Here is a 12,923-nt window from a genome sequence, read left to right as displayed (position 1 = left end):
ATTGACAAGACATATATGGAGCCTGAAACCCAGGATATTTTCCAGTTAAAAACATTTTCTTCTGCCACCAGATCTCTGTTTTATAAAAAGAGAGGGTCTATTTTTGTCTGCCAAGGGAAGCCCAATCACCAAAGTAGAACCTACAGAAAGAGGTACATGTTGCCCAGGTTTTCCCGTAGAGGAAGCAAGAACATGTGAAGACTGCCACCATGCCCCTGCCTTTGTCTTTTCAGTTCTCCCATCATTAAATGTGGGAAAGTAATACATGTCAGAAGTTTGAATGTACCCTGTAAGCTTTTCTTCTATCCTAAAAATTATCAGAAATCAATGCAATGCATATGACAGGGAAGACAGATCACAGGGAGGGAGCAAGGAGAACAACTCAAATCATTAGATGTCTGCCCAGCAGATGCTTCTAAGTTCCAGGCACTGCATGGCCTGCTTCTGAGGCAACTACAGGACCTGAGGAGTCTGTGACTGCTCCAGTTTATGATGTCTCACAGATGTCCATGGAATAAAAAGGCCCTGAGAGAAGGTTATTATTAGAAAAGGAAAATTTAACTCACCTTCCATTGCTCTTCTGGAAGCAGCTTCACGACCACCAGATCCCCATTCAAGGCTCTATTACGAGCAACAACCCCATCGATAAAAATGTCTCGATCACCATCCTAGGTTGGAGAGAGAAAAGAGCTTACCAAGACCTGGAACTGAATATTACTTCTTTGGTTTAAAAACTGTAGACTCTACAATCTGTCCACGGGCTTAACAAGAACACTAAGAGGGAAATTAGTCTCTGGAACTAATAGAAACAGGGATGAACACATAAAAGCAGGTTAAAAGAATGTTAAAGAAATTTCAAAAACATAAGAGAAGATGATCTACAGTCAAGCCAAAACCAAACAAAAATAATTAAAGCAAAAAACTGAGACTACATGCTTTCATAACTGAAATGAGAAAGGAGTAAGTTATCCTTCCTTGTTTTAAATAAAGCATGATGATACCTTTTCTACACTAACTGAATTTTTTTTTAAGTATCAAAAAAGGGTAAAACTGAGAAGGTTTGCAAGAAAACATAACAACAAAATATAATTCCCTAAGAAAACCAGCTGCAAGGACAGGAGCAAGAACCAACTCCAGGATTTGAGTCCTCCAAGGAAGAAACCAGCAAAATCATAATCCTCCCACTGAGAAATGACAGAGAAAGCAAACTGCAGTTACTTTTATAGAGATCTAAGTAGAAGGCAAAGAAGAAAAGGAAAAGGACATGAGATTCATGAAGCATTCTCATGCTCCTTCACTCTCTGACTGAGGAGCAGGGTGAACTCCCCACCATGAACACAAGGCATGGACACCTTTGTCCTCAACCACATGCTTACAAATAACCCAGGTTAGGGACAGTGTGGTCTCAGGATCCTTGGAGTCACAGAAAGACCAGGGGCGCCTGAATGAAGCAGAGCTCCCAGGTGTCAGAGCAGGGAAGCCGGCTGCAATCACCAAGCCCAGGAGTGGGCTCTCAGCTTGGGGTTGCCATAAATCCCGAACCGCAGCACAGTTGGGTGACCCCTCCTGAAGCAGGGGCCCAGCAAGCGACAGAACCAGCAGGAGATTCCCCTTCCACCCCCAGGTGGAGCAGCATGTTTGTGAGATGCAGCAGTCTGCAGGGTTTGGAGACTCTAAGGGAGTCCTGGGTCATGTGCCAGAGGTAGAAACGCTCAGTCACAGGCTGGGTGAGCAGAGGGTACCGACAGAGACCCGGGAGTGACTGACTGCGTTTCCCTGTGGGCACTGTGAGGAGGGGAGCCCCCAAGCTTTTGGCTCCAGGAGATTGGGACGCTGCCATTTTCATTCTCATCCTCTAAAGCTAGGTGGAAACCCTTCAGGGAACAAAGCCACCATAGGGCAATCTGGAGCAGATTAACCTGCCCCCCCTGGCAAGGCTGGTGCAATTCTGCCCGGGGCAAGGACACCTGAAAATCAGCATAACAGGCCCCTCCCACAGAAGATCAGCAAGAACACCAACTAAGGCCAAGTTTACCTACCACAGAAAACTGCAAAACTCCAATGCTCCAATGGGGAAAATAGTATACAGAATTCATGTTTTTTTTCCTCAAGACTCTTTAGTCTTTCAATTTTAAATTTTTTCCCTTTCTTTTTTTTTTAAGACTTTATTTATTTGTCAGAATGAGAGAGAGAGAGAGAAAGCACAACTGGGGGATTGGGAGGCAGAGGGAGAAGCAGGCCCCCTGAGAAGTGTATTATTAGAAATAACTGGGGCTCTGAGCAAGGAACCCAAGGGAGGACTCCATCCCAGGACCCTGGGATCATGACTCGAAGGCAGACACCCCACCAACGGAGTCACCCAGGTATTCCTCTCTTTCCTTTTTCAGTGAATTTCTTATTTTGTCAACTTCTTTTTTAAAATGGTTTTTAAATTTTCATTTTTACAGTTAAATTCTATCTTTTAATTTTAGTTGTGTGTGTGTGTGTGTGTGTATGTATGTGTGTGTGTGTGTGTGTGTGTATATATATATATATATATATATATGTATGTATGTTTCATTTTGGGATACAGTTTCTTCTAATAAACAGACCAAAATACACCCAGAATCTAGTGTATGGCTCTATTCTTTTCACCTGTCTGATCATATTCTTTTTTATTGTTATTGTTAAAGTCTTTCATTTTCATCTTTACAGTTACAGTCTATCCTCTCAATGTATTTAATTTAATTTTTGTATGTATATAAGTTTTTCTTTCTTTACAGTTTCAAGATGTAGTTTCTTCTAACAAACCAACCAAAATACACTCAGGATTTACAGTATTGCTTTGTTCTGTTCACCTGTCTGTTTATATTCCTTTTGTGTGTGTGGGGGGGTGGAATCTTTTAATGTTCATTTTTACAATTACATTCTATCCTTTCATTGTATTTAATTTTATTTTTGTACATATTTAAGTTTTTCTTTCTTTACAACTTTGGCATCTAGTTTTCTAACAAACAGACCAAAATACATACAGGATCCAATGTATTGCTCTGTTTCATCCACCTGCCTGATTATATTCTCTTTCTTTCTTTTTTTTTTTTTTTTTTTAATTTTTTTTTTTCCCAGTTCTGGGTCCCCTCTGATTTGTTTAGTGTCAATTTCTCTGGGGTCATTGTTGCCATTTTAGTATTTTGTTCTCTTATTCATCTATTCTTCTCTGGACAGAATGACAAGATAGAAAAATTCACCATGTTGGAACTAGAGTTCAGAATAACAATTAAAAAGATACCAGCTGGGCTTGAAAAAAGCATAGAAGACACTAGAGGATCCCTTTCTGGAGAAATAAAAGAACTAAAATCTAATCAAGTCAAAATTTAAAAGGCTATTAATGAAGTGTAATAAAAAATGGAGGCTCTAACTGCTAGGATAAATGAGACAGAAGAGAGAATTAGTGATACAGAAGACCAAATAATGGAGAATAAAGAAGCTGAGAAAAAGAGAGATGAATAACTACTGGATCATAAGGGAAGAATTTAAGAGATAAGTGATAACATAAGACAAAACAATATTAGAATAATTGGGATCCCAAATAAGAAGAGAGAGGAGGCAGAAGGTATACTGGAGCAAATTATAGCAGAGAACGTCACTATCTGGGGAAGGAAACAGGCATCAAAATCTAAGAGGCACAGAAAATTCCCCTCAAAATCAATAAAAATAGGTCAACACCCAATATATAGTAGTGAAACTTACAAATCTCAGAGACAAAGAAAAAAATCCTGAAAGCATCTCAGGGATAAGAGATCTGTAAGCTGCAAGGGTAGAAACATTAGACTGGCAGCAGACCTATCCACAGAGACCTGGCAGGCCAGAAAGGACTGGCATGATATATTCAGGGTGCTAAATGAGAAAAATATGCAGTCAAGGATACTTTATCCAGCTAGGATGTCATTCAAAATAGAAGGAGTGATAAAAAGCTTCCAGGACAAACAAAAACTAAAAGAATTTGTGATCGCCAAACCAGCCTGGCAAGAAATATTAAAAGGGTCCTCTAAAAGAAGAGAGAGCCCACGAGAAACACAGACCAGAAAGGAACAGAGAGGATATACAGTAACAGTCACCTTATAGGCAATAGAATGGCACTAAATTCATATATCTTTTAGTAGTTACCCTAAATGTAAATGGGCTAAATGCCCTAATCAAAAGACACAGGGTTTCAAATTGGATAAAAAAGCTGACCCATCGATATGATGGGTGGAAAACAATTTATCATGCTAATGGACATCAAAAGAAAGCTAGTGTGGCAATCCTTGTATCAGTTAAATTAGATTTTAAACAAAAGACCATAACAAGGGATGAGGAAGGACACTATATCATAATTAAAGGGTCTACCCACCAAGAAGATCTAATAACTGTAAATATGTATATCCCTAATGTGTGAGCAGCCAATTAATAGCAAAATCAAAGAAACACATTGATAATAATACAGTAATAGTAGGGGACTTTAACACCCCCCTACCGCAATGGACAGATCATTTAAGCAGAAGATCAGCAAGGAAATAACGGCTTTGAATGACACACTGGACCAGATGGACTTCACAGATATATTCAGAACATTCCATCCCAAAGCAAAAGTATACATTCTTCTCAAGTGCCCATGGAATGTTCATTTTTCTTGAAGTAATAGCAAACAGGCTTAGAAAACCACCACTCAAAATTCTGTAGGTAGAGACACTTGGTATAGATAAGATTACTTACCAGACTACAGTTGATTACTGTAACATTTCAGTTAAAGTTAAAATTAGCATCCCAAATTCACCAAACCTGCCCTGCCAACACCAAAAATGGGACTTTAGACACTCAGCAATTTTTATAGTTTCCAATTACAAACCATGAGAGAGGTTTTAGAACAGTTTTTCTGTTCAGTTTCCAATCTAACCATGGGCAGACAGCTGTGGCCTACACACATTGCCAAACCTGCCCCACCCTAGTCCCTGAGGGACCGCTACCATCCATGTTAGCCACAAAGACAGAATCACTGCAGTTGGCCTCATGTTGAGCTTCTCAGAGGAATAAGGAAGGGCAACCACCAAACAGAACGTGTACAACTGCAGGGTGGCACGTGGTCATCAATCGCTACCTTCTGCAATTTATGTACCAAATGGGGCTCTCCAACTTCCCTGGAACGAAGAGAGAGCTGTTTGGAGGTCATCCCAACCCATGATCATGTAGTCAAAACATGAAATAAAATGCCTCTCTCATAAACAGGTACACCACCCCCAGAGAGCTCAGAGATTTAAGATGATAAGGTACTGGTATTGCCACATTCCCATCCAAAGAAATCCAGAAGAGCAGGGCCGAGCTGAACCTCAGACAATACACCAATCTCCAGGTATTGCATCACTGCTCAGCTCTTAGTGGATTCACTCAGAAGCCCATACCTATTGCAGAATCTCTTAAAGACCATAAACTTGGGAACAACTCAATATTAAAAGTTCAATTCATCACACTTAACTACTTTTAAAGGCTAAAGAGTTCAGCTCTTTATTTGAATGTCAAAGACTAGCTCTACTAGAAAAAAAGGAAAATGGATAATGAACCATCCTAGAGGAAACATAATGGGATCTGGGGGTAATCAACTAAATACTTAGGAAGTTTCCAAGTAGGGAGGACAAACCAAGAGCATTCTCTATCGATGGAATGGCTCCCTTTGGACAAAATACATTCCACAGATGTTCAAAGGGTGCCTCCCATGACAAGATGCACAAAAAAACTTATAAAACTTCTTGCATCAACATAATTCAGAATGGAACCTGTGCTTTTTGTAAAAGTCAGCAAGAACCTAAATAAACAAATCTAGTCTATTTTTGTCTCTCCAAAAACTTTATAATTTTATATTAGAATTCAGAATTTTAAAGTTGTAAGGAACATTAGACAATTTAATCCATTGCTAGTTTTATAAATAAGTAAACTTTTCAATTTCCTATTGTCAGAGCAAAGGCTACATCTTCTTTTCTAACAACTCCTGTCTTTACTCTCCCTGCTTAAGCAGGGGACAGGTAACCTTCAGGCCCTGGTTCTGCTATTCAACTCCTAATCCACCAGTGAACATTCTTCCAGTGCACACCAGTTCACACTTGACGTAGACATGAGCTACATATACCCATAAATCCAGACCAGTGGTGGTTGTGGAATTTACCGACATATAATTTATTGCCTCTCCTCCCTCAATGCTTTCTAGAATGCCTCTAAACAATGAAACTCACCAAAACCCCCACAAAACTAGCATATAGGATTGTTCCAGTATCTACAACCAAAACTCACAACTGGGCCTTGATAGAGCTTTTATAGTCAGTTCTTAGTTACTTAGAGGTGAACCTTTTAACATTTCTTCTCCCTCTGAGACAACATTACTACTCCATTAGTGGCCAAATCCGAGAATAAGGGGCATAAAAATAAGCCAATCCTAATAACACAACTGTCTAAAAGTTTCTTAATAGGACATTCCAGGAATATAATTTCAAGTAGGAGAACAACTTGGGTTTTTGAAGCATTAGTAACTTATGCTTCTTAACTTCCTTTAACAAGCCAAATTAAACTGTGGCAACAAATCATTTGCACCTATAAATCAGATGAATTTAAATTATAGGCACCTAACTAGGCCCTGCAATATAGAGGATCTCTTCCCTGGCCCTTCTCCAGTCACAGTCCTCCCCAAAAGTGAAGAGATCTGAGGGCCAAATGGATGTGCATCTTGGGCTAATCAGTCCCAAGCCCACTTCCAAGGCATACATAAGCATCTTCCCCAGGTCTGTCTGCCTGGAGACAGACCACAGTCACTGGTGGCACCCATGGCACCCAGTGGACTTAACAGGTGGTTAAAGGGCAGGTATTTCTAAGGCATGTGGACAGAACTTAGACATGTGGGATAAGATGCTCAAACAGATGCATGCAAGGGCCCTTAATGAATGGGCAGGGGGAGGCAATGGAGACAGCAAAGAGGGGACAGGGAGCTAGGACTAGGAAGGGAAGAGGGGCAGGCCAGAGGCAGACCCTCTCCATCTGGCCACACTTTAGGATGGAGCTCCAAGGAGTGTGAGAATTCTACATTTGAACCCAGGTACACAGAGGTATATTTAACAAGAAATCTATTTTATTTGTCATGAATGTATTTTACCTAACAGTTCGTTAGTTTGATATATATAACTTCTAAATTTATTTATTTACTTATTTATATTTTTAAATCAAAGAGAAAGAGTGAGCACAAGCAGGGGGAGTGGGAGGCAGAGAGAGAAGCAGGTTCCCCACTGAGCAAAGACTCCCACGTAGGACTCAATCCCAGGACCCTGGGATCATGAACTGAGCTGAAGGCAGCCACCCAACCGGCTGAGCCACCCAAGCATCCCTAACATCTAAATATTTAATATAAGGTATGTGTGCCTCCTTTTGTACTCTTGTCCTAGGTCCCACACTTGTCAGGAACCAGCCTACCAGGGATCTAACGTAGGGAAGTTCAATACCGTGTACTCAGGGAAGAAAACAAGCAAGCAGTCAGATTTTCAAATGGCTCTATGTAGTTTCCCTTAACATTCCAGTCAATGACAGCAAACTTCAGTGCACACAGGAGATGGGAGGCTTGTAATCTGCTCAGCTCCCAGCTGTCTCTCAGGATGAACTCCTTACTCCACTGACCATGATTTTCATGCTTAGTAACTCATGCTCTTCATACTTCAGGACCCTATTATAATTGAGCTCCCTCAACTGGTATGCCAATGAAGAAAGATTTATTCTTTCTAAATAGAGAAAATGCTAGTTATATGGGACTTACTAAGAGATTATCTGTCTCTAACATGGCATCTTCCTAAGAGATTTTCATGGGTGATTTTCACGATTACTGAATATGATTTTTACCTTACAAGCAAAGTCGGGAATCAACCACCATGTCAACTGTGCTTCCATGGGAGGACAAACCTGCCCCTGCAGTTAAGTCACTGCCTCAAAGCTGACCCTCAGCTGTCAGAATACACAGCATGGTCTGTCACGGAAGCAGAACAGGGCTCAGAGAGTACACGGTGACATGTCAGTGATACTTTTTATCTAATCCACTGGATAAGATGGAATCTGAGATACGAATGTGGATCCTTGACTTCTGTAGGGCAAGGGGGAAAAAGAACTAAACTGAGCTTGAGAACAGGCCTTAAAGTTACTGGAAACCACCACCACTGGGGAAGCACATGACTAAACTTGTATTGTCACTCAATTCGTTACTGAACATCATGAAGTATGTTAACTGAAATACATATACGTATTCCATTTCCCCATCTATAAGCTCAAGTTTACTCCTATGCTCTACTCCACTGCTAAAACATCTATAATTCTAGAGCTATCTTATTTACAGCAGCCTGGAAAAGTCATGTTGGTAATTTGAGAACATTGCTATCCTAGCTTTGCAAAATCCAGCCTTATCCAGAGACCTCCTGTGAACTACATGTCAGAGCAAAGAGCCTGGTAAAATGAGTCATGAACGGAAGAAAGGATATAAAGACCCAACGGTGAAGAGCCTTGGACCAAGTCCTATCACCTACAGAAAAAGTGAAGTGAGAAACTCTGACCAAAAGAAAAAAGCATTACACTTTTTTTTTTTTTTTTGGACAAATTTGCAGATTAGCTCATGCAGTAGATCGAAAGTAGATAGCATATTTGTTTGGGAAAGATTAACTTAAATCAGTGGGAAAACTCATAAATCCCTTTAAGCTATAAATCCCTTTAACCAAGGGTGTCCAGCTACAAACACTGGTGGGTGTCTGTACGGGGTCAGCTGCTCGCCGCAGCCTTAGTAACAAACGCCATCCCCGCCACTCGCACTGTGAGTTTACTACTGGCAGAGGGTTTGTTAACCAAAGGCAAATTGTGCCTATTTAAATTTGAAACAAATCCTTGCCCATCCTGATTTTGTTTTACTACTCTGCTTTTTAGTTAGAATACATGATTTCAGTTTCGGAGCACACTTAAAAAATTAAATGTGACATTAAGTTTATTATGAAGTCATTGAACTTACCGGGGAAGGAATGAAGGCTTCATGAAACTTCTTCGGATTAATTCTCAATACACCCTTTAAAATAAAAAAATGAAATCTGTGAAAATTTAACTAGTTATCCACTTAGAAGATTACCATACATGTTATTCTTCAATAAAAAGTTTCTGAATTAATTAAACAGCTCAATCTACAAAACAACTTAGGCATAGGAAAACTACTCATTAAATGCATGAAATGTGATTTCTACTGATGTCTGTAACACAGGGTTCCATCAAAAACTGAAAGGCCACACTGGCACCTGGCTGTGAACAGGCAGAGGTAAGAAGGAGGAGAGCTTGGCCTGGAGTGGGAAAACGGCAGCTACTGAGATTTTTTTGTGCCCCCATATTCTAGACTTCACACTGCAACCTTTACTTTAAGAACAAGATTATATGGGGATTACATCTCACTACATAATGGCCTTTTTTATTCACTGAGACCTTTCTACGCTTGCTTGTTTCCGTGACAGTTTTCGAAAGGATACAGGTTGATTTCCAACCTGGATACTTAACCTTGAGAGACCAGATGCATATTTTTTACTCTGGCCCTTCTACAGAGCTGAAGGAGTCAATAATTCAAAATGGTCCAGAACTAGCTCTTAATGTAAATGGGAATCCTGGCTCCGACAGGCAGGCCACCCAGTCTGCCTTCACCTTCATGTTATTCCAGCACCAAGTCAGGGTCTGCTTCTATTTACGCACAGAGGTGCAGATGGGGGCCGTCTTCAATAGCAGTATTTTAGGCTTTTGCAGGAAGCTGTAAGCCTCCCAAGGTTCCAGCTGCATTTGAAGGCCACTGGAACACATGGAGAGAGGCAGTTGTTTTCCTAAGAGCCAGCCTCAAAGGGTGTCGTGAGAAAGTGTTTCAAATAACATTTACCCCCTAAAATGCTGGAAGACTCAAAGAGACATTAATTAGCAAAACAGGTGAGGGAATAAAATAAAAGAGAAAATATTCTCCCCTTCACTGGTGCACCATGTGTGTTTACATTATAAATTTCCACACAACAGTTTATGCTATTGTTAACATCCCATGCAGACTTAATTCAAGATTTATTGAATACTATACTCAAGACACTGAGACAATGTGGAGAGAGAGTGGTGATCAAGCTCAGTCCTTGTTTATGAGGTAAAATATGAAGGTTGCCATAAATGAGGATACAGCTGACTTGCAGCTGGGGCCACCAGGAAAGGCTCCATGGACAGTGTCTGACTTGGTCCTTGATGGAGGAGAAAAACTTGCCAATAAATCAGAAGGGAAACAGAGGCAAAGACCATGTAAGCAAGAGTGCTTAAAAGGGCAAACACTCGTCTCCCATCATGCTGTCACTCTGCTTAGGGTAAGAGAAAGAGGGGGTGGGAAACAAGGCAGGCAAAGCTCTCTGAGGTCACCCTTTTTTATGAATGTCACAGCAATTTCACGGCTAAAACAGCTGGTTTTGCTGTTGTTGTTGTTGTTGTTGTTGTTGTTGGAAGACAAAACGCTTATTACATTTATCCAAATCTCCTGAAGATTCGCATGGCAGGCACTATGCCTCCTGATGGGGACACAATGGAGAGGAGTAACAGCCTGCCCTCACAGAGCATGTGTCTGGTGAGCGGAAGACACTCCAAATAAATCAAGTCCATTCGCTCAAGTTAAATTTTTTAAAAATTCATTTTCTGATTCTAGGCACTGCTTTCTGACCTAAGGTTTGTTTTGTTTTTTCCCCCTCAACTGCTATTTTTCTATCATCCTTTCCAGCTCAGGGAATGGTTACTACCTAAGGAAGTAAAGAGAGGCAAGAATGCCTTCTGCTGTCAGAGGGCTTTTAAGCGCAAAGCACGTGGAAAGGCTAACACTGGGCTCAAAGGAGAGAGGTTGCTCAGGGCTCTGTCTAGGCTCTATTTAAAAGAACGGATATTAAAAGGACCTTCAAGATTCTGTTCTTGACTATCTATCTATCCCAAAGACCCTGATATATAAAAGCATACAGGGGAAGACAGAAGCCTTGTTCAAGAAAAACATTTGCAGGTTGAGTGGAGCATACTCTTAAGAAACCGACCTCAGGAAGAGATTCCCTTGGGAGTGTAAATCATACTGAGGAAAAAGAAACTTCTACCAGAATTTCACAGCAGACCAGAGTCCACCCCACAGCCTAAGGAAGGTAGCTGTCAGTAAACCATGTCAAGAAACGGCCTTTTAACTAAAAGAGACTTCCAGCAAGGTTTTGTCTTACTCACCTTCCGAAGTCCAGGACTTCCATTTCTACATTTTTATGACTATCACCTAATCTACTCCAATCCGTCTTCACTCATCTTCCTCCTCAACCCCTTCCTGCCCTGGGACTTGATCAGTGGGGCTCCTACGGGCTCCACCTCCTCTCTGAATGCTCCTCTGCTCCTTGACTTAAGGGAAACCTGGCTGTCCCCTTGATGTGATCACTACCCTTGAAGTGCTCTCAAAGGGAGTCTATCTCTCCTGTGCCATGTGTCTCAGGGACCAGAAGAAGAAGGTTCTCTCCTGCTTCCCCACTCTAGCTTTAAAATTGTTTTTTTCTCTCCATTCTTGATCAAAATCCAGATCCTCTGAAGATCATATCATTAGCTCCTGCCTCGTCCTCAGTACTATCAACTTCAAACCTTTTGATAGTATCCCTGATTCAGTAATGCTTCGACTTGTAGCTCACTGTCTTCCTCTGCACCACCATTCCTATAAACAGAACTTTGTATCCATGTGGTTGATGAGACAACCCTAGCCAGTCACTCTAGCCACCTTTTTTTCTCCACCCACCCTAACCACTCTCCCCCATGTTCATTGCTGTCTCTTGGCACCACTGCTAATGATACCAACCCCAGACATGAAAACTCAAATATCACACTTTCTAATCACAATCTTCTAACCTTCTATTTCACTTATGGTAAAAACCCCACTTCAATAATTCTTTGTCTTCACTAAGACTTCCAACCCATGGAGCTGACCGCATTTTGTCCCTATACTATGTTTAGTGTGGCCACCTAGTTGCCATAACCTAGTTGCCATAACCTTGCCACCTAGTTGCCAAGACTGCTACTACCTCCTGCCCTTGCAAACTCTGAGTCCTGGGTCCACCCTCCCTCTTCTATTCAACTACCAGGCCCTCTCAGTTAACCCCAACTATCTGCCTTCTCCATGCCTATACCCAAGGAACTGAACGTTACTGTAGGAAAAACCACACAATCAGGCTAATTAGCCTAACCTGGCAATCACAAACATGTTTTATTTGGCTTACAGGATGTTTGAGAATACTTAAAGCAAAGGAATTTCACACATAAATATGTATTTCCATATTTTCTTGAAAAACCGGCTAACCCTCCGTGGCAGCAACCACCTGAGTTGAACAGCAAACACTTCTCTTATATCAATAAAAAAAAAAATCTCAAATACACTTATATAAATATACTACATGTTACACGCTGTTTTAAGAGTTTTATATCCATCAGTTAACCCTCAAATCAATCCTACAAGGTAAGCACTACTGTCTTCCCTTTCACCAATGAGAACACTGAGGTATGAGAGGTGTCCACCCATGTATCATTCAAGCCCAGCATTCTGGTTCCAGAGTCCTCGTGCATAACTGCCTCAGACTGCCTCTGCTTGACACGGTCATCACCAGGGCCTCTCTGCTCATTTATGCCATCTGCTCCCTTCCCCCAACACCCCAGCACCACCTTCCAGCCCTCTGTCTTCCCTGCCTCAGTTAATGGCAACATCATCCATCTAGGGGCTCAACTCAAAACTTAGGAGTCCTGCTTTATTCCTCCCTTTGCCTCGCCTTCACATTTAAGCCATCAGCCTCCTGCCAGTTCCAGCTCCACCATCGTCCACTCCCTGCCATCTCCACTGCCACCAC

General features: G+C 41.3%; 1 protein-coding gene across 1 annotated transcript in view; it reads right to left on the bottom strand.

The window, feature by feature from the left end:
* Positions 1 to 12,923, bottom strand: part of DIS3L2 (DIS3 like 3'-5' exoribonuclease 2) — a 349,252-nt gene that overhangs the window by 274,235 nt on the left and 62,094 nt on the right. The window contains exons 4-5 of the mRNA XM_032857493.1: positions 9,035 to 9,088; positions 567 to 668 (exon numbers count right to left, since the gene is read on the bottom strand). Coding sequence (XP_032713384.1) covers positions 567 to 668; positions 9,035 to 9,088 — 156 coding nt within the window. The remainder of the gene's footprint in view (positions 1 to 566; positions 669 to 9,034; positions 9,089 to 12,923) is intronic.

The sequence above is a fragment of the Lontra canadensis genome, unplaced genomic scaffold (genome assembly GCF_010015895.1).
Source record: "Lontra canadensis isolate GAN:19392208 unplaced genomic scaffold, GSC_riverotter_1.0 scaffold13, whole genome shotgun sequence".
In the NCBI taxonomy this organism is placed as follows: domain Eukaryota; kingdom Metazoa; phylum Chordata; class Mammalia; order Carnivora; family Mustelidae; genus Lontra; species Lontra canadensis.
The sequence above is the reverse complement of the archived record's forward strand: the minus strand, read 5'-3'. Positions and strand labels throughout refer to the sequence as shown.